The sequence below is a fragment of the Littorina saxatilis genome, linkage group LG2 (genome assembly GCF_037325665.1).
Source record: "Littorina saxatilis isolate snail1 linkage group LG2, US_GU_Lsax_2.0, whole genome shotgun sequence".
Classification (NCBI taxonomy): domain Eukaryota; kingdom Metazoa; phylum Mollusca; class Gastropoda; order Littorinimorpha; family Littorinidae; genus Littorina; species Littorina saxatilis.
Genome location: NC_090246.1, coordinates 26,870,418 through 26,892,282, shown reverse-complemented (window position 1 = coordinate 26,892,282; position 21,865 = coordinate 26,870,418). Strand labels below are relative to the sequence as shown.

General features: G+C 43.3%; 2 protein-coding genes across 2 annotated transcripts in view; one reads left to right on the top strand and one right to left on the bottom strand.

Moving 5' to 3' along the window:
* Nucleotides 1-4,735: 4,735 nt before the first annotated feature.
* Nucleotides 4,736-16,366, bottom strand: LOC138958628 (cell division control protein 6 homolog). Its single transcript, XM_070329839.1, has 14 exons — nucleotides 16,290-16,366; nucleotides 15,365-15,519; nucleotides 13,761-13,964; nucleotides 13,349-13,435; nucleotides 12,838-13,017; nucleotides 11,775-12,083; nucleotides 11,285-11,484; nucleotides 10,668-10,828; nucleotides 10,245-10,351; nucleotides 9,668-9,807; nucleotides 8,976-9,132; nucleotides 7,942-8,144; nucleotides 6,998-7,138; nucleotides 4,736-6,696 (listed from the first exon to the last, which is right to left on the bottom strand). Exons 2-14 carry the CDS (start codon nucleotides 15,492-15,494, stop codon nucleotides 6,604-6,606), a joined length of 2,112 nt encoding a protein of 703 aa, XP_070185940.1. The 5' UTR covers nucleotides 15,495-15,519; nucleotides 16,290-16,366; the 3' UTR covers nucleotides 4,736-6,603.
* Nucleotides 16,367-16,454: 88 nt separating this feature from the next.
* The window catches only part of LOC138958626 (pre-mRNA-splicing factor CWC22 homolog), a 169,082-nt gene continuing 163,671 nt past the window's right edge, over nucleotides 16,455-21,865 (top strand). Inside the window, exons 1-8 of the mRNA XM_070329836.1 lie at nucleotides 16,455-16,564; nucleotides 17,147-17,453; nucleotides 17,725-18,218; nucleotides 18,459-18,629; nucleotides 18,961-19,089; nucleotides 19,498-19,591; nucleotides 20,181-20,309; nucleotides 20,747-20,882. Of these exons, the coding sequence (XP_070185937.1) occupies nucleotides 16,554-16,564; nucleotides 17,147-17,453; nucleotides 17,725-18,218; nucleotides 18,459-18,629; nucleotides 18,961-19,089; nucleotides 19,498-19,591; nucleotides 20,181-20,309; nucleotides 20,747-20,882 (1,471 nt within the window). The 5' untranslated portion in view covers nucleotides 16,455-16,553. The remainder of the gene's footprint in view (nucleotides 16,565-17,146; nucleotides 17,454-17,724; nucleotides 18,219-18,458; nucleotides 18,630-18,960; nucleotides 19,090-19,497; nucleotides 19,592-20,180; nucleotides 20,310-20,746; nucleotides 20,883-21,865) is intronic.

The window sequence follows — 21,865 nt, the reverse complement described above, 5'->3', positions numbered from 1 at the left end:
GGTGGAAGCCCTATGGGAGCTGCCCACCAAGTCCAGCGTCGGAGAAGACGCACCAGAGCGCCTCAGTGAGTCCCGAACAACATCCACACGTGAAGCTTCAGAAGACTGGGCTCCTCGTGTGGAATGCCTGTTCGGGGCTGCACTAATTCCCCTCTTCGCAGAGAGAGAGGAATGGGAGGACCTTGGGCGAGCCGAAGCAGGTCTGGGAACCAGTCCTGCGACGGCCAGAGGGGCGCGACCAGAAGTAGAAGGGCCGGCCCCTCCAGCTCCGCCTTTCGAATTACTCGGCCGAGTAATGGGAAAGGCGGAAAGGCGTACGCCTCCAGACCCGTCCAGGGAATGTCCAGAGCGTTCACTCGCCAAGCCTGAGGGTCCGGGAATGGCGAGACGAACACCGGGAGCCTCTTCGAGAACCTGGTGGCAAACAGGTCGACGAGAGGCTTTGGGACTTGGGTCCAAAGGCGAAGCAGTGCCCCGTGAGTGACTGTCCACTCGGACTGAAGCACCCTGCCGGAGCGACTGAGAGCGTCCGCCAGAGTGTTCAGCCTCCCTGGAAGGTACCTGGCGGAGATCGAGATGCGGTGTTGGTAACACCACCTCAAGACCTCGCAGGTCCTGTCCGAGAGAGACGGGGACCGCGAGCCTCCCTGCTTGTTGATATAAGCTGCCACTGTCGTGTTGTCTGTAAACAGACGAACATGCTTGGCCTGCAGGGAGGGCAGAAACCGGGTGAGAGCTAGAGCTACTGCTTCTAGTTCCAGCCGGTTGATATGCCACTGGCTCTGTTCCACCGACCACAGACCTGACACCGTGTGTAGGTCCGTGTGAGCCCCCCACCCCAGCAAGGACGCGTCCGTGAACAGGTCCAAGTCCGGGGGAGGCAAGGCAATCGGAACCCCTCTGCACACCCACTCCGTGTCCAACCACGGGAGGGTGGTAGACTGGAACCATCCCTGGAGAGGGACGAGGACGTTCCAATCCACCCGAGTCGAGCCCACAAACGGCTTCAGAGCTGCCTGAAAAGGACGCTTGTGTACCCGACCCAGAGGGACCAACAGAGCCATGGATTCCATCTGTCCCAAGATGGAGGCAAGAGAGCGAAGGGGCGCCTGCAGGAGGGGCAAAGTCGAGCGTATCTGAGCTTGGAGCTTGTCCACCCTCTTTTGAGAGGGGCGGACAGTCCAAGCGACCGTGTCGAAGGACATCCCCAAGTAGGTGAACGTCTGCGACGGGGTCAGCTCCGACTTTGACGCGTTGATCGAGAACCCCAACGAGTGGGCTTCCCGAAGAACCGTCTGGGTATGCTGCGTGCAGCCTGCCTGGGACTGGTTCAGAACGAGCCAGTCGTCCAGGTAAACCCGCAGGCGGATACCCTGAGACCTCACCAGAGCGCCCAGCTGTCGGACCACCATGGTAAAAATCCATGGTGCGAGCGACAAACCGAAAGGGAGGGCGCGGAACTGGTAGACCTGCTCGTCCCACCGGAAACGAAGCCATTTCCGGTCGGACGGATGCACCAGGATGTGAAAGTATGCATCTGTCAGGTCTATGGAGGTCGCCCAATCTCCTGGGCGGAGAGAGTCTCTGACCTTGGCGGGCGTCTCCATCTTGAACTTTATCTCTCTCAAGAAAGTATTGAGAAAAGATAAGTCCAAGACCGGACGCCACGCCCCTGAAGCTTTGGGCACGGCGAAAAGGCGCCCGTAAAATCCCAGGGAGCTTTGGTCCAGGACCCTCTCCACTGCCCCCTTCTGCACCAGGGAGGCAACTTCCGTTTGCAGAACGGATCTTGCCTCCTGAGAGCAGGGGGGCTTGAAGCGTGGCGGATGTCGGGAAAGAGGAGCCTTCTCCTCCCGCCATAAGAGACGGAAGCCCGATCTCACAACTCCCACTATCCATTGGCTGTCTACTGAGACCATCCAATGGGTGAGTGCCCGGGAGAGGCCCCCCGCCATCACCAAAGTGGAGGGCGGGGGGGGGGTGAGACCGGGGGCGCTTCATTGGGGGTGAGGCTTGCTGTTAGAGCCGCCACGCCCCCTTCCCGACACTGTCTTCTTCTTGCCACCTCGAGAGCTCTGCTGAGCAGGCCTCTTTTGAGCAGGCTTGGGCTTGGAACTCGGCTGAGACTTCCCCTGCTGGGAAGGCTTAGCCTGCTTCGCGCCCTGTAGAGCCATGTCCAGGAACTGAGCGTCCTTGTTGGACTGAATCTCTGCCTGCCGAGCGACAAGCGCCATGTGGCCGAGCAGCGATCCCTCTACAACCGGAGACACACGTAGTGTGTCTCTGGTAGCCTGATCGGCAAACTGAGAGTTGGCAAGAAACAACTCCCTCCTTGTCAAGACCGCATGCGCGTATTGCAAAGAGGAGAGACGAGTCTGTTCCTCATTGACCTTCGCCAGGGCCGTAAGCAGGGAGGAGACATCATCCGCATTTTGCTCCTCACTGAGGGAAAAAGGGACAAGAGAGTCGGTCAACGACCGAGACAGTGCCCGCACCAGCGTCTCGGAGATGGAAGCCAGCTCCAAGAGCTGACGACCGATCTCCTCCAGGGAGATAAGAGTACCCTCCCGCACTGGCACAACCGAGTCAGACTTGACTGGTTTGACAAGCAAAGCCTGCAGCTCCTGCGTCACCGGTAAGATGGCACGCGGGAGAGCAAAGGAAGTGGTGAGGTTGCGGCTACGGACAGGGAAAGCAATCCTCTTCTGTGCAGAATGCACAAAGGAAGAGGACTGCCCTTCATCCGCAAGCCAACCACGAGCCCGTTCCGGAACCGGCCCAAAAGGTGCCAGAAGAGGGAACGGCTCAACCGGAATACCACTGCTCCGTTTGTTCGGGTGCACCAGAACTTGGGACAGGTGGTATGAGACAGACGGAGATTCCACAAACCGGAAGGAGGAAGCGTCATCCTTATCCGGCAGGAAGTCTGCCATAGCTGAAGGCGCCGCCGAAACGGAAGTAGCGGACGTCGCTACACCTTCTGCAAAATACCGCGAAGTCACCTCGGCTGCAGAGTCAAGAATGGACTTGAGCTGAGAGGAAAACACAGTACGGGTGTCTTCGCTGACCACTGACTGCAGTTCAGACTGATCCATCAGCGAAGAACGACCGTAGTCATCAACCACAGTGGCTGAAGGGTACTCTGGATGACCGGAAACCGGAAACCTGTACCCACGAACATCGTCCTGGTTTAAACCCTGCCCAGTAGGGAGAGGGTAAACCGGAACACCGTCCGAGAACGCCGGATGTGGTTGGGCGGAAGTCAAAACCTCAGCAGAGGAAAGAGACGACCGTCCGTGCTGAAGCACCGGAAGTGCAAAAGCATCACGCTGTTGTTCCCTCTCCGCCATCCAAGAGGAAGTGGACGGTAGAGGGACAGCGTGTCCGGCCGAAGCCGGAAATGCAGACACCATAACCGCCGGGGGCGGAAGCGGTGAATGCACGAACTGCGGCCGGAAGCCGTGAAGCCCGTAGGCCAGCTCATGATCCATCCCATCGCGGCTGGCATTGCGAGCAAGCGTGGGGGGACCTATGCTTCCGGCGGGAGCCGGAAGCGCAGTAACCGTAAACGGTCGCCGCTGCTGGCTAACAGAGTCCTGCTCTACAAGAGGAGGCCTGCCGCCAGCCGAAAGCAGGGAGTGACCCTGCGCACACGAACCGTTGCCCGCACGGGGCTGTCCAGGCGCTTCACGAGAGCAAGAGGACCGGTTCAACTTACTTGTAACGTCTCCACCCGAGACAGGAAGTTGAGGAGCGGAAACAGAAGAAACCTTCCCGGAAGAGAGGGACTGAGTGTCCCCCCCCGAAACCGGAACGGCAGCGCTAACTGGAGTAGACGAGCGCTGCATCTCTGTCTGTACCAGAGAGCGAATCTCCGGGATAAGAGTCTGCAAGAGAGAGGACACAATCGTCCCCTGGTCCGACGCCGACAAAGCAGAGGGCGCAGAAACAACAGTAGAACTAGCACAAACGGGGGTGCTAGAAAGCGGAGGTGAAATAGGCACTGACAAAATTGTGTTGCGTGCAGCGTCTGACACCAATACAACAGGCTTAGAGCTAGAGGACTTGGGCTTAATCTTGCCCTTAATGTCTCCTTTACCCTTACGTTTATCCTGGTCTGCCATGCTGACCAACAACAAACAAGAAACAAGCGAAAAAATTTCACAGAAAAAGTTACTGAAAACGAAAGTCCTAACGGACAGCTAAGCAGTAACTACAGCAAAATAAAAACGAACCAAGCTTGCAACACACAATGCACAAGCGTCAGTGAACACGCCACAAAATACAAGCCAGCAAAGCTAACTGTAAACAAAATGGCGAAAGCACAACAGGTTACTGACGAACAATGTCCAAAGGACAACAGACAGCAACCAACGCACAAGTTCGAAAACAGAAAAATACAGAACGAGCTCACCAAAACAGGCGCCCGCACGGGAGACAAGATGAGTTACGTGGCCGGCAGGTGAACGAAACAGCACAAGGCAGCCACAGTAGCGCACAGAAAATTCAATGACCTCTCACCAGGACAGCTGAAGTCGGAATGAAGTAGCCACGTGCGTGGGATGGGAAGTAGCTAATGGGAGGTAACTCCCAGGGGGTAGCTCACTACCATATGCTAGTTCCAGCTTTTTTGGTGTGGGGTTGCTTCCCTTTAATTACTTTAAAGATGGGTAGCGCTTTCAGTACCTTAGCATACCAGACGGTGTCAACTGCTATATATGTGATTCGGAGTAAGAATATGTAATTTAATGATCGTTGGTTACTGGCAATACAAAACATGCATTATATTTGATCAAGTTTTTTGCTGTGTGAAGTTCACGAAACATACTCCCAGAATGTGCTAGATTGCAAATTTGGGGAAAATTCTGGGGGACCCCCTAGTTTTCCGAGATTTTTCCCATGCCTGGCTACATTAAGTATTAGTCTACAACAAAGTTTGCAACTCTTTTGAAGACTGAAGCATCGTGCATGTCTTTGTTTTAAACCTGCTTGAAGCCTCGAGTTGAGTTACAATCTTTTTGAAAATATGAACTGGCTGAACCTAGTCCTAGAAATGTTGCATCTTTAAAAATGCATGAAAGCATCAAATACACAAGAAACACGCACAAGTGTGATCGCTGATGACTGCTGAGAAGTCCCAAGCTGTCTCCAAATCTTCGCACTGAAACTCGATTATACAATTCATTATGCACTTTTAATGTGCTTAAAAAAAAAACCATACATGAAGTCACCTTCACATCATAAACATTGGTATTGTAACCTTCAGCTTAAAGGCAGAGTAAGCCTCCCGTAAACCATCACAGATACGGTCAGGGTTTTACACACAGTACAAACACCATTTCATTTAAACACTCACCAATTGAGAACATCCTAGGTGCCCTCCGTAAAGAGCGAACAATTTTCAAAGAATTTATTTTTGCGTGGTTTATCTTACCCCTGAGCCATCGTGAACCCGTGTGATCCAGTTTTCCCTTTTCACAATGCAGTCGTCATAGTCATTTGAATGCGACTCGACGTGAGCTTATCTACAATAGCACGTTTTTTTATGCACGAAACAACGGCTGTGGTTCACAAGAACTCTAGCGATGGCTTTTGACTGTTGAGAGGAACGGCGATTTGCACTGATAAACCGGCCGTCGTCTGCTACGACCCTTGCGTGACCCTGCTTCCGGGCTTTTCGTTTTTTAAACTTTCACAACTTCGAATTGTTCTGATCTTGTCTTGATGAAAAACGAATTCTTTTATGATTAAAGAATGTTTGTGTAACAAGCTGTCAATTTATTATTTAGATTTTAAAAGTTAGGTCTAGCGCAAAAACGAGGCGCCGTTGTTGTTAACGGAACAAGTCTACGAAAATAAATTCTTTGAAAATGTCTCACGCTCGACAGAAAGCAGCCAGGATGTTCCCGTTCGGTGAGCGTTCAAATGGAAGTATGCTTGTACTGTATTTAGACGCTCGGGGAGCTCTGTGATGGTTTACGGGAGGCTTACTGTGCCTTTAAAAAATAATATGACCATGCATACATAGAACGGGAATCGCATTCACACATAATTTATAGTCTAACCAATAATGATCATGCAAATGTAACGCCAGAAAAAGTACAGTGAGTTCAACACAAAAGCAGCAAAAACATCTACCATTACACCACTCTGTCCAGAAAATCGAGGTTTAAAAATAAACAGTCCCAGCAGTGTACAATAAATTAAAGGTACAAGCCATGGCCGTTAATCACAACGTTGGGCCACAAAGGCTGAGGCAACACTACAAATGCCGGAATGTAATACTGCATTCACAATAAATATAAACGAAGTCAAAGTTCAGAGATAAGAAAATGGCCAAACGGTAGGAATCATGGTTTACAAGTTTCAAAAAAAGGGAAAAACAGCAAGTTTTCCTTATCCCTGACTGAAGAGGAGACAGGCAATGATTCAAGAATGACCAGGGTTCTGCTGACTGCTTCCCAATGAATAAAAGTACCAAGGAGGAGCTAATTAGGAGGATCTCTTCACAAAGGCGGACGAATCTTATCTCAGAGGGTTAAAATCACATGCTAATGTCATTGTGAAAATGAGGTTTTATTGTTGCTGGCGAGTCTGAAATGTTCACTTTGGCAAGCCTATTTTGAGGATGGTGGACACAAGGACACGGTCCTGGAGAGTCTGTTCCAGTTCCTTCTCATCTTGCCGAAGAGTCAGCTGCAAAAAATAATTTCAAATATTACAGCTTAGTGTATAGTATGAAGTGAGGTCATTGTCACCTTTAGCCCATGCAACCCAAATATAAGTGCAAGAGAAATTCTCAAGCAACGCAAAACGAACATGCTTTTTCTGACGGCAGAAGGCTGACAAAATACGTCTTTGCATTACTTTCAGTAATAGCAACCACAGTTACCTGCCTAGCATTTTTAACTAATAAAGAACCCTTACACATACTTTTACAGCAAAAAGGGGCTCGCACCCACAAAACAAACTAGCAAAGCAACAACTCAAAATGTACCTTGAGGAGTCGTGTCTCCTTAGCTCTCTTGATGCCAATCACCCCCCGTGCCTCCAGCAGGTTGCAGAGGGAGTGGAACTCAGACTGATCAACAGGTGTCATCTGCTGCCGCTTGCATACTTTGCAGTATGTTTCATGCAGCTGGAACAAAAATGTGGGTCTGTTTACGCAACAAATTCCTCACACAGGTCACAAGAGCAAAGTCGGTGAATGTGCAAATATATAAGAATAACATGATCAACAGTCAAGTTTAACTACAGTAAGTCACTGAAGCAAGGAAGATAACTTCAGCACCTTGTCAAGCTCACGGAGAGATGTAGTAATAAACAAACTAAGCTATTTTAGACATTTACAGATCTGTGTTTTTATCATAAAAATGTTTTTTGTTTTCTTTCTTGATTTGTTTGTTTGCTTGCTTGGCATTAACATTGGCAAACTAGCTTAAAATATTTGATAGAACAAGAAAGTACCAGCAAGTGGGAACGTAAGGCCAAAAAACAAAATAGGTGTGGTTACGGTAACATAGCCCCAAAAAATAGGGTAGGAAGGTAGGCAATCACTTTTTTTTTTTTTAACTTTTTTTCTAATGTGTACAAATTAAACCTACTTGACAGGGAAATAAGTGTGCGACTCGGGCGCTTTCGCTTTCATTGCGTTTTCTGCACTCGTTTTTTTCTTTTCTTTTTTTGACAAATGTAATAAAAAGTTATAGGGTCGGCCCCTAAAAATAGGGTAGGTCGGGTTACCGTAACCACACCTTTTTTTTTTTTAGGCCTAAACAGAAGTGCAGGCACGCACACACAAAAAACAGCCAGCAACAAATGGAAAATGCCTTGAAAAAAATTCTTCTGATTGGGGCTCTATTTCTTTTTTAAATTGTATGCAAACTATTAATTCAATATCCCACTTGAAGCAGTTTCAAACACTTTTACACATTCTCCTACCTTGCCAAGGGGGACCTCTTTGAACTTGCCCATCTTGACCATCAACAGAAGTGTACAGACAAGCAGCTTCTGTTGGAGTGGAACGCCCTCGCTCTGTTGTGCCTGGACACTTGACCCGTATACCTCCGACATCACTTTGGAGATGTGCACCACACCCACTTTCTTCACAGCAGCTGGCTTTGATTTGGACGGGCTGTTGCAATCTGAATAAGTCGCGTAAGGCGAAATAACAACATTTAGTCAAGCTGTCGAACTCACAGAATGAAACTGAACGCACTGCATTTTTTCACCAAGACCGCATACTCATAGTTTCGTCAGTCCACCGCTCGTGGCAAAGGCAGTGAAATCGACAAGCCAGAATAGTGCGGTAATGGTCGCGCTTAGTAGGATAACACGCTTTTCTGTATCTCTATTCTTTTTAGCGTATTGAGTTTGTTTTTAATCCAAACATATCATATCTATGTTTTTTTAATCAGGGACCGACAAGGAATAAGATGAAATTGTTTCTAAATCGATTTCGGACAATTAATTTTAATCATAATTTTCATATTTTTAATTTTCATGCAGCTGGTTCCTCTTGGAGTTAAATAAATGGACCATAAAAGATATAGCAATGATAAAATGTTCACATTTTCTAGTCTAGAACTGATAGCTTAGGCCCCCCAAAAAAAAATAGTCTGTTTACGGTAACCCGACCGACCCTATTTTTTTTTCGCGCGACCCTAGACTTTTTTTTTGGCATTTGGGAAAAAAAAAAAAAAAGCAAAATAACGTAAAAATATGTTTTTTTGGAGAAAAGAAAAAAAAATTAAATAAATCCCGACCTACCGACCCTATTTTTTGGGCCTATGTTACCGTAAACAGACCTTTTTTTTTTGGCCTTAACATACAATGTTAAAACCATCCTTATATCTTGCACACACAGATATATAACATCAAAGTGCTCTAAAACCTGGACATCCTCAAAATCCAAGTTTTGTCTTTATCCTTTACTTATGCTATTCCCTTTTTCTTTCATGTTAGAAAAATCTCACCTGAAATTTTGAGGACAGTCTGGCTTCTTGATTCTGACTCTGCTATTTCCACAGCTCGTCTGCAAACATCCAGCGCTTTCCTCATGTCACCAGCTACAGCGGATATTTTGCGGGCACAGAACTGAACAGCACTGTTCTCTACAATCACGTCACCAGTCTGTTGATGGAAAACAAGAACAGATGTTAATAAACTATATATTATGGGTCATCTCTGCAAGCCATCCATTCAAACAACATCTCAAATGTGTTGAAGCACAATACAAAACTAAAAAAGGTGCGCATTACGTGTTGCTGCAAGTAATATAGAAAAAAACTATGAACAAATAACTCTATAAAATATACCTGAAGACATGCAAACCAAACACACACAAAAACAAGGTGATAGCTAAAGTAACCTGTCAGAAAAAATGGGGTAGGTAAGCTGGAAACTTTTAATGCGCTCAAGTATACACCCTACGTACAATGTGTCTGGAAACACTTCCGTGCGGAGGGGTTTTGCCGCCAGCGCAGCAAAGATTAAGAGAGAAAATTTTCTCGGCTCACGCAGCAGCAAGCACTATGTCTCTAGAAGTATAGGAAGTCTGCAACTGGGACATTCTTTCTACATAGTGTGTGTTTTTCCCCCTGAAAATTGTTATTTTGTTTGTTTGTTTGTTAAAACACGTTTATAGTAAGTAGCAAAAAAAGGGCACCTGTTGAAGCCTGTCAGAGATGATGGCAGAGATCTGGTCGCGTGTGTAGGGGGCAAAGTGGAGCAGCTTGGGTCTGCACCGTGGCTTGGCTTGGAGGCGAGGCAATATTCTGTCAGTCAAATCCAAGGCATTGGCCACACCTGCAATTGTAAAAATGGTTTAAATTTTCTTCTTGTCAGCTTTACATGTGCTTACAGTTTGTGTCTGCGACACCCTCATGTGCATAGCTTTCACCCAAACAGTGGTCAACAATAAAATGTGACAAGGATAAAACAGGCAAATATGCAGAAACAAAAACATGAGGATTTCATAAAAAGAAAATCAGAGGGTGACGAATATGAAGATCAAACAAAACTCCAGAGTTGTTCCTAGACTCAGAGGACAGCAGGTCAGTTGGACCTGGATTGAAAATATGGATAAGTCCAACTGTCCTGGCTATGATCAAACTTTGTGTGTGCAATAGAACACGTATTACATGTCAAAACTATCGGAGGGTCAACCAGCTAGGGATAAACAAAATGCATCAAATCAAAAAGGTATGCTTTAGTGGTCGCACCATGTGAACACTGAAACTCACCAACTAGTATGAGTTTGGAATCGTCCAGGGAAGGCCATTCAAAGATGCGGTACAAAACTTCCTGATTCTTGCTGTCAAGTTGATCAATCTCATCAAGAACCAATATCCTGTAACAGAACACATTCTCTTTAAATTTTCATGCAACCCTAAACACACATCACAACCTAACTGTATAGTGTAAAATAACACGCCTGAGTTTAACCCAGATAAGATATTTGTCATGTACCACTTTCAGCCAAATGAAAGACAAGTTGAATTCAGGTAAATAGTTCCAATTCCTATGCTAAAAGAGATGGACAGATTAACATATCAAATGGCATCAACCTATGTGGTTAGCTTTTCGTTAATTTCTTTTGGTCGTGATTTTAAAAACCTCGTATCACCTGAATCCATAACAGTACACACATCAAAATGGATACTCACATGCTATGCTTGCTGGTTGTAACAAGACTCTCCATGTCTTTAACAGTGGTTCTTCCATTGGCGGTTTTACCGGACAGTTCTGTATACAGTCTGCGGAATACACTGGACACATCTTTTACCATCATGCAGTTGAGATAGGCAATCTGGCACTTGTACTGGTCCTGCAATAAATTATGTGAAAATGATATCAATTGTTTGTCAAAAAACTTACTGAGATCATCTCTTTTCATCAGGATGCATAAAATACAGACACCATAAAGAAGCAATGTCACAGCAAATACAGCCAGAGGTTGAGAAACTGTAAATGTCCATGTTAGACAACCATTAAAACGCATCTCCCACTCTTTATAAGTAAGGTCTGATTTGTAATTCTGAAGAACACAGGAAGGTAACATGAGGTAGCAATCTTCATTAAAACTAGGCGGTGCCTGGAGCAGTCAGGTCACTGTATGACAGCAAGATCAATGATTCATTCCAACCTACATCCCGAGTACAATACAGCACCGCCTAAAGTAACTCAGCTGGTGCTGAGGAGCATGCATAAGGAACTCAGCCTCACCACATACAGGACTCCCAGGACCAAAATTTACTGAAATCAAACACTGAGAGTAACCAACCTTGAAATCATCAATGATGTGCAGCGCAGCGGCAGTCTTGCCTGTCCCCGGAGCACCAGAGATGTAGAGACTACCAGCAGACTGTTTTTCCAGGTGTGTGGACAAGAAACTCCTAATCTCAGCAATCTCATGGTCCCGTCCCACCATGTGCTCAGGCTTTGCTGTGTGTAGGGACTGTTTGGTGGTGTGATAGCTCTGGTCTGAAAGATGGGATCAAAGGAATTAGCAGACTGCAATGCTGTGTTTTTGAAATGACAAAATCATCAAAAGGCCTCTCTGAATCCATTTTCATGAAGAGCTGTTTGTTGAAAAATGCAAAAGCATTTTAGAAACTGTATGACTTTCAAGTTCAGCATGAGAATGCCACTAAGAACTTTCATACAACAAGAGAAGGAGGAACAGGCATACAGTCAAACTAAACAAAAAGATATTAAAACATTAAACCAGAATGAATACATCTAACAGTATGCATCTAAGTTAATACACTTACTGTCTTGTTTGGCTATTTGGAGTTTTGCAAGTTTCCTTGGTGACTTGAGAACAAAATTCTCATCATTCCATTTCTGGGGAGTTTTCCTGGGGCTGAGCACATGTCTATGAGACTGTGGTCTGTGTGGTGATGACAGTCTTTCTTTGGAAGGTGTCTTTGTTGGGGTCACTGGTGGCTTTATTGGAGATGGAAATCGATCTCTGCAAGGTGACCGTGCAGATAAGACTGTCTGCTTTTGTGGAGAGAACCATCTTTCTCTGCAAGGACTTTTTGTTGGAGTGGTTGGCAGAAAACTGAGGGCAGAAGATCCTGAAACCAAGCAATTTCACATCAATTCTTTCTTTCTTTATTTGGTGTTTAACGTCGTTTTCAACCACGAAGGTTATATCACGACGGGGGAAGGGGGGAGATGGGATAGAGCCACTTGTCAATTGTTTCTTGTTCACAAAAGCACTAATCAAAAATTTGCTCCAGGGGCTTGCAACGTAGTACAATATATTACCTTACTGGGAGAATACAAGTTTCCAGTACAAAGGACTTAACATTTCTTACATACTGCTTGACTAAAATCTTTACAAAAATTGACTATATTCTATACAAGAAACACTTAACAAGGGTAAAAGGAGAAACAGAATCCGTTAGTCGCCTCTTACGACATGCTGGGGAGCATCGGGTAAATTCTTTCTCGTCCCAACCAATATGGGACTCCCTGTATCTCATCTCACACCTGCACTGACAAATGCACACACACTCACGCAGAGCAAGCTAATCATTGATACGCCAGCTCCTCTTCAGTTTTCATGCCATTTCAACAGTTGTCCTTTGAAAACAACTCCAAAACATCACTGAAGGTGGTAACTTCCTCATTCATTTGACATTTCCGTTCACTACATGTAATACAATCCTTCATTTTCTCAAGACGACTACATTTAGGACTTGAAAGTCCACAGCAAATGGAATTGAATTAATCTAGAATCCAAAATTTCTACTTTTCTTCCTTCATCCCTAAGAAAAAAGCAATCACAACTACAATCTAAGTCATCCCATCTAACAGGATCCATACCTCCAGATCTTGACAAATTATCATTGTGTGCCGAAGACTTGAATGGGGACTTTGGTGGTGTTGGTGCAGGTGGAACATTTTCGTTCTTTCTTTTGGTGGGACTTCTCAGCTCTTGGCAAGGTTTTTGGGGCACCACTTTGTCCAAAATCTGTGCAGCTACCAAATTTCTGGATAATCTCTCTGCGGAAAAATAAATTGAGAAGTGCAAATTAGTTCTTCCACTGTTGATCTGTTTGTTCTGATCAAGCACATACTGTGACAGTACTTCGAGTCTGCTATGAATGAGTAATGGACCTAAACAAAGAGGACGTAATATTAAAACTTTTTTTTAAATAAAGAAAGGTAAGAAGAGACAGAAAAGTAACGTAGTTAGTACAAATTAATGACAAACTTCTTCAGAAGTGTAATGTGTACATGAATGGACGTTCACTTCATCGACTTATACTCTGTAAGTGTAAATAAGCAATGGTAAGAAACACCAAAAAAACACAACATCCAAAGTAGAACTTACCAGTACTCTTGGAAACCAATCTCTGAACAGGAACACTGGAGGCTGGAGGTTTTACGGGTCTTGTTTGGTGGACATCATACTCATCATCTGCACAGGTCAAAACTAAATAGAACACCTCAGTATGCAATGTCAAAAAAAAGCATCTTACGATCACTGTATCTACAGACCAACAAAGAGACTCAATGGTTAATACTGCAAACGTTTTCAAAGATTGAAGTGTTGCAACAGATTGCAGAAAAGAAATAACTCACACCAACAGGCTTGAAAAATAAATGACACAAGCAATCCCCAGCTCATATTTTTATCATTTTAAATTTAACAGCACTTAACCCGAAGAAAACCAGGCTTAAACAGGTTATCAGTATCCCTGGAAACATTACCTGAAACTTCCAAATTTGAATGGCCAAATTACCTGATTCTTTAGAATATATTAAAGGTGATGGTGATCGACAGCGATGTACGACAGGTTTTGAATATTTGCACGGAGACTTTGGTGGAGTTGGAGGTGACGCAATAGTAGTTGGTTTTCTTTTGCTTGGACTCCTTCTTTCAGGAGACTTATCTGGCAAAACTTTTCCTGGAGTCTTCTTTGGAGTTGCATCTTTTTGGCCTTTTCCTGTCAAAGAAAGTTAAGTCAAACTTAAAAAAACTAAAAAGGTATCGGACATAAAGATTGACAAAATTAGTTCAGAAGTGAAAAGTTCTAAACGTCTGAAGAGAAAATTACTCACCCATTCGCAGCAATGAGGTGCAATTGCGACGTCAAAACTAACAAAAAGTGATGTACATGTAGCACCAATCATTCTGATGGAATTTTTCACAAGATCTGTCCTTGCTGCATATTATTCTTTGTAAGGTTTCTCTTAACTTCCACATTCCCTTCATTCATATTTTTTTTAATTCAACTTTCATGATGTATTTGTTGACATATCGAGTGGTAAGGTATGTATCGTCCTCTATTTTGATTGACAGTACACTACAGAGCAGCCTGACGACTATGAAATTGAAAACACCTAATGTTTTCCTCCATACAGCTGGTACATGCACATCCTTCTTTAGGTATAGATTGCTCAGCTTCTGGAAAACTTTCTTGTAAACCCTAAGTAACATATATATATTATGAATCATTTCAAAGAATGCAACTACAATTTTTGACAGTCAGATCTGTAATTCAACAGCAGGCTTGAGTGTTCAGTGTGCACAGGATGTTGAAATACACTCATTTCTACAACTCTACAACTCAGAAGCAAGTCTATAGTATAAATGTACAGGCTATGTTTGCTTTAGTATTCATCCTCGAAGGTGGTGACGCACGTTATATCCCCAAATTCATTGACTTGAGTTTGTTTTTGAAGCTTAAAATGTGTCTTCTTTTCCCTCCATGTTCAGTAGCTTTGCTCATTACAAAGTTAGCCATATCTGTCCATAAGCGAGTGAGATTGTTGCACAACTCGCATAACCCTAGCTAGGCGACAGTAGCGTATACATGTAAAATTTTAACATTTTGAGGCATCCTCTGCAAGATTGTACTTTTTGTAGCGCTCATATCATACGGAGGTCCCAGCTATTTACAGTGGAACCCCCTTTTAAGATCCTGTTTTCTCAGATTTTCTGTTCATTGCCTCTGTAAATTTACCCCCATTTTAAGACTCCCTCCTTTTTAAAGACCCGATTTTCTTAGATTTTTTGAGGCCTTAAAAGAGGGGTTCCACTGTACTCTCAAAACTCGCCACATACCAGTGAACATGACATTGACAGTTTTAAACAATGTATCACTGTTAGTGTTAGTGTTTTAAAATTAACCCAAGGCGACAGAAAGTGTACCTCATTAATGAGAACTGGTGAACCAAATCAAATGACTGGATAGTGGTAAACAAGAAATAAATTTGGTCCATAGAATTAGAAAAGCAATGTATATTTTCATGAATAATGTGACACTGCCACACTGACAGTTATCTCCATCTTGTATGCAATGAACACCACATGTCCAGATACATAATGCAGCCAAATACTTACTTCGCAAACCTTGCCTCAAGGGTGAACTTTCCCCAACAGTACTTGATGGTATCACTGTCAAACTAGACTTGCTCTGACGAGTACTCTTCCTGACTGGAAATCTGAGTTGCTGCTGTACTTTGCTTGCCATAGTTGAGGTGGGCTGAATGAGGAATCTAAAACAAAAATTTAAACAGAGCTTATATTACGTTAGGAAAAAAAATAGTCTGTTTACGGTATCCCGACCGACCCTATTTTTTCACGCGACCCGAGACTTTTTTTTGGCATTTGGGAAAAAAAAAGAGTAATTTTTTGGCAAAATAACTTTAAAATGTTTTTTTTGGGGAAAAAAAAATCCCTAGCTACCGACCCTATTTTTTTGTGTGCCTATGTTACCGTAAACAGACTTTTTTTTGTGGCCTTAACACCAGAAGTTGAACAGTATGTAGTTTATGTAATTGTTTGTTTGTTTGTTTGATTTTCGTTGTTTTTTCAGTGTGGCCTAAATTTCAATTCACACACAAACTACACAACATACGACGAGAAACATCTCAGCAACAGTAATTACAGAGCAAAGTTACTATGTGCTAGAGTCGCACAAAACATTCGATTATTTTCATCTGGACTGCAGGACTCGGAGACGTTCGTAACTTCGTAAGAACCCAGTCCTCTACGGAAGAAGAAGACTGAACAGAGTAGGTTTTCTCTCCTCCCGTCACAAATAAATGTTCGAACAATGCATCAGTGCACATAATTCGACCGGCTTGGCATCACTGGTTTTTTTACATGACGCTCATAACTTTCCACTCCTTCGCAGTCTCTGTTACAGGTAGATACGCAGTCGGCTGAAGAAACACTTAAAAAAGTGAAAAAACACGGTCATCGGATCGTAAACATTTCTTAAACATTCACAAAGGGTCTTGCCAAATTACTAAATCCAACTTACAATTGACGAAGTTTCTGATAATGGTGCTTTCTCCAAAATAATCTTCGGTAAAGTTTCACAAAGCTTTGATGGAAGACGCGAATGTGGCGCGAATCAGAGCGCTCTCTCTATTTCATTGGGTGCTCGTAAACGTCGTCGCTTCTCGCAGCTGTCGTCACTTCCGCGAGACGAGGCCGTGCGTAAAGACGTACATAACATTTTATTTTCTTGCGAAGTGCCGGACAGATTTTTGTGTACATTTTACACGAATCAAGAGCCGTCATTATGCCCAGGGCGTAAGTTGATCGTTTTTTTAAAATGTTTTATTTCTCTGTCGTGGTTTTGATGAATGTATGAGCCTTTTATTGATGTGAAAAGCTCGACAGAAAATATCGTGTCAGGGTCGAAATTCTTGGTGGTGGTCAAGCTCTGCGTTGTTTAAAAGGTTGATGGAGGAACTCAACACCCGTTTCCCAAGTCACTCCTTGTTTTTGTAATATGTCAGCACTGGATAATTTAGTCCGTGAAACAGGGTATTCAAACCGGTACATATGTTTGTAAGTCGAGTATTCAGACTACATCTGAAACGGACAAGGAAATTCAGAACATGGCGTGCCCTTCCTGCAGTTTTCACATTTAAAATAAATAGTATTACTGCTAGTACTATTAGTAAGGCCTGAATATCATTGACCCAGTGAGAATAGTAAAGCATGATTTAACAGGTAATCACACAAGATGAAAGTTTGAAGCCTTCGCCTAGTCTTATTGTAATTCACCACTTGTTTAAATTTTTCTACAACTTACATTAAAAATTACACATGCATGTAAAAAAGGGAAAGAAATTATCCATACGGAAATATTCTCTTTCACTGTTTCAGGAGGAAAGAAAGCAGTAGTGATGGCAGCGATGGTGGAAGCTCATCAGGGGAGGAAACGTCAGGATCTGACAGCAGTGGCTCTGATAACAGCGGCCAGGATCATGAGAGGGCTCCCAAGAAAGACTTGTCCACTAGATCCAAAGGCAGTGAATCCACTCCAGTGAGGAGCAAGCGTGGAGGCAATTCAGAGGAAGAAGATACCCAGGAGCAAAGAAGGAAAGTGAAAGGTGTTTCTGACAGTGGAGAGCTGAGCAGCAGTGACGGAGAGCATGTTCCGAGGTCTGGGCCTCGGAGTACAGTGGTGCAGGTAAGTGTAACTGTAAAGGTATGCCTGAGTTTTGGGCAACTCCTGAAGTGATATCAATTGTGCAGTAAACAAGATTTGACTGCTGTTAAAACAATGAAGGTGTGTGTGTATTTCTTTGGGTTTTTTCTCGGTCAGTGTTCTGTGATTCGTAGTTGGTTAATTTTATATGGTGTAAATCTGTAATATTCTGTGAAGGGTAGAAATAATTTGTATGAAATTGTTGTAATTCTAATAACATTAACAGGATACATTTTGTGTTGTGCTTTTTCAGAAAGTGTCAACTCCTACCAAAGACAAGGGCAGAAACCAGGATGAAACTGGTAAGGCAAGCCCAGATGATGACAGTGCGAAGGAGAAGGGAAAGGACAAGCGTGATGATGCTGATGTCAGTCAATCCAAAAAGCGCAGCCGTTCTCAGAGTCCAAAAAACCGGGACGGTGACAAACGATTCAAAGACGACAGATCACACAACCGAAGCAGTGACCGTCGCGATGAGAGACGTCCTCGCAGGGATGATAGAGATGCAGATCGAGACAGAAACTGGCGTCGTGACAACGATAGAAGGAGGAATGATGACAGGAGAAGAGATGACGACAGACGCGGTGACCGATCTCGCCGTGACGACAGGAGGAGAGACGGGGACAGAAGGGATGACAGGCGGGTCGAGAGAGATGGTGGAGATCGCAGACGAGACAAAGATGATCGTGACAAGGATAGAGGTGATTCCAGGCGAGATGAAAACAAGGAAAACAAGAAGGATGATAAGTGAGTGCAGTGGTTGATCTTTCTATTCATGTTTAAAAGTTATCGTCACACCCTCTACATCAGTATGCATGTTGCAATATTAATCTCAGTTTTCATCAGCATCATTTGTGGATTTCTCAGTTCTGTTTTGTACATTGTCTTGTTTTTACCAAGGATACTTGTAATATTCTGTCATTTTTCATCACTGCAGGAAGAAGCACACAGTGCACATTTTCTCAGTGTTTTGTTGTCATGTTTCAGTGAACCACAGAAGAGGAAAGCTGGAGAGCCAGACGGTGTAAAGGAGGGAGAGTCTGCACCACCACAGAAGAAGTCCAAGGATCTTGAAGACATCATGACCCGCACTGGTGGGGCCTACATCCCTCCAGCAAAGCTCCGCATGTTGCAGGCTCAGATTACTGACAAGAGCAGGTCGGCATAACTGATATTTATATGGTTTTGTTCTTTCTTTCAGAATATTAGATATTTTCCCACCAGATGCAGATAATTAGATTTTTTTTCTTTTATAAATGTGGCTCAACATTCATGGAATTTTAAAAATTATGTTTTAAGGTGGTTTTGTTACCCTGTGAAGATTACCTGCTCATTTTCTGGTTTAAAATCTGTGGTTTGGGTGGAATTAGGGGCTCATGAAGTTATTAAACCTCAAAATGGAAACATTGGTGTTTTTGTACTGAGTGCTATTTTCTTATATTCTTTGATATTTTTTTAATACATTGTATGAATATTTGACTGTGTGCAGTGTGCCATATCAGCGTATGGCATGGGAAGCCTTGAAGAAGAGCATCAATGGTCTCATCAACAAAGTCAACGTTTCCAACATCATCGACATTGTTAGAGAAATTTTCCAGGAAAATATTGTCAGAGGAAGGTATGAAAATGTTCATTTGGAAAGACTGTTCAGAAAACAGTAGACTTTCTTCTGTTAGTACAGCGTATGGCTTTCCTGGGTTTTCTGTGTGAAGATACAACGTGCAAAAGAATTGTAAGTACAGTACTGCTTGTTGTTGTTGCTGAGCACACTTAACACTTGCGGGGCCACTTGGTACAGAGAATGCGACTGTCATCCAAATGGGAAGATTATGTGTACAGCTGTTTTCAATCACCCCACCATGTAGGCAGTTACACTCTGTCTTCAGAGGAAGTAATGCTTGTGAATGGGTGTATTAGACCATATTTGCCTCAGCTGAAAGTGGTATCTGGTGTGTAACATAGGTTTGCAATGTTTGTTTCTATGGAGAAATGAAGAATAAAAGAGCGAATGATTTTTGTCCCACAGAGGTCTGCTGGCTCGCTCTGTGACCCAAGCGCAGGCTGCTTCCCCTACATTCACCCATGTCTATGCCGCTCTTGTGGCCATCATCAACACCAAGGTTAGATTTTGGCATTTTCATTTAGCTTGTTATTGATTTAATTAACTCGGTAACTGTATACTTCGCGTGTAAACGATGACAGAATTTCCATGACAGTAGAAAATTATGTCATCCACAAGAAAAAAACGGATTTTTAGTTTCATTTGTTGAAAGCTTGTTACAAGAAAGTCTTGTCTTGTTTGTTTTTCATTGTGTTGGTGGGTGCGGTGGTGTGTGTGAGAAAGAGAGAGATATCAGAGAAAGAGTTTGATCATTCTTCACTGCACCTGATTTAGCTATGTCTGGTGCAATCACCTAAAGTTCTCTAACAAGTGAATAACTATGTATAATGTACTAATTGTACCAGTTCTTGTTTTCAGACTCTACTATGTGTGATGCCCCTCACTTTGATAATAATGATTGCTGTATGTTTTGTTGAAAGTAGGAAGTGTCAGTGTGAAGGCAGGGTGCTTGCTGTAAGCATGCCCAGAAAGATACACGATTATTTGTTGTTCTTCTGCTAATTCTGTGTTATCTTTATTTGCATTATTCTGTGTAACACAAATTGTATCAGAATAAATTATGAAATAATCTTCCGTCCCTTGTGCAGTTCCCACAAGTCGGAGAGCTGATCCTACAGCGCCTGGTTCTTCAGTTCAAGCGTGGTTTTCGCAGAAACGACAAGAACATCTGTCTGTCTTCTACACGCTTCGTTGCTCACCTGGTCAACCAGCAAGTGGTGAGAGCATCTAAAGTTTTAATGAACCATGTCTTTCTTGTTTTAATCATAATTAGTTTTTTTTATAAATAATTGAAAAGGTATTTGTCATGAATTTGCACTTCAGAATTCTGTGTTTTGTCAAGGTTTGTGATCTGCTGTTTTGGTAAGTCTCTTTTCTTTTCCTTGGTATTCTTGTTATGTAAACTTCTTACAGCTTTAACTTAATTCAATGAGAAACACTTGTTCATATCAACTATAACCTCCCTCTCTGCTGTTTATAACATAACGATCACTTTTCCTGTGTAAATTATTTTAGATGCATGTCTTCAAAAATTAAATTGTCAAACAAGTCACACTGCGCCAAAAATCCAGCTAACACAGCATTCTGTTTTCAAATAGAGATAAACAGTTGTGTCAAGATGGGCATAGTTTACAAGAAGTGGAATTTTCTGCAGGCTCATGAGGTGATTGCCCTGGAGATCCTGACTCTGCTGCTGGAGAACGCCACTGAGGACTCTGTTGAAGTCGCCATCAGCTTTCTGAAGGAGTGTGGGCAGAAGCTGACTGAAGTCTCCCCAAAAGGAATCAATGGTAGGTTACTTAAGCAGCACATTGTCTGAGGATGAGCAGTGTACGTGAAAGAGGTTTTAGGAAATTCTGTGTGTACTATTGTTTCTGTAATTTAATATCAAGGAACATGTAGATTATGTCACGAAGTTATGGTAGGTGCTCCGATACAGGTTAGACTTCTTTTTTTTTCTTTTTTGTTGTTGTGCTAAACAGATACTTACTATCAGTGGTTGTCTTACTTATTACCGTTTTTGTACATGAGGGTACTGAAAGAATGTGTTTAATTGTTTATGATGCATTCCAGACAGTAGGGAAAATAAAATGCATTCAGGAAAAATTAAATGCATTCAGGGCTCAAACAGTGAAGTGAAAACTGGAGGCGCTGGGAGATGGAATATTGTCTGTGTATGTTTGAAACCACCAACTTCCAGAAATGCAGTTGCTGAAGAGAGCTTTTCAGTGTCTGGCTACCAACCATTTGTTATTCGGACTGGATGTCTCCCCTGTGCTTCAAACTAGGCTGGTTCATGTGGAATTCAACCTTTTAGTCGATGCATGTTTTGTTTTTCTGTAAGTAAAATCTCTGTACCAAGCATACCATACAAATCCGACAAATTTCCAAAATCTACTGTTCCATTAAAAAAAGACACGCTCAAAAGAGAAGTATTAAGAGGTATTACTTGGATTCTGTGTTTTGTGCATGTGTTTGATTGTCATTGAATTTTTTTCCCATCTGGTTGTGAGTATTCTTTCCAAACATTGTGCGCATTTCAGAAAGTTATGTGTTGATTGTGAATGACTGTGTTGTGTACAAAATGCCAGTCTTTGTTCATGTTAAAACTTGTAAGACTTTAAGTATCAAGGTAGTTGAGCTGTGCGACTGAGGCTGTGTTAGTAGTCACTTTTGTACATGAATTGATGAAGAAATATTGCTTTTTGCAGTTGAGGGAGGATGAAAGCATCCAAAGGGGTTAGTGCTGTCAGCGCTGGTCTCTGAAACGTAA

Bases quoted from the DNA above. Each gene is read 5' to 3' on its own strand.
- LOC138958628 (XM_070329839.1), bottom strand. From the start codon at position 15,494: ATGGCAAGCAAAGTACAGCAGCAACTCAGATTTCCAGTCAGGAAGAGT. The intron at 13,436-13,760 runs GTAATTTGGCCA...TGACCTGTGCAG, and splicing joins AATATATTCTAAAGAATCAG to ATGATGAGTATGATGTCCAC. The intron at 7,139-7,941 runs GTAGGAGAATGT...TTTTTGTTCCAG, and splicing joins AAGAGGTCCCCCTTGGCAAG to CTGCATGAAACATACTGCAA.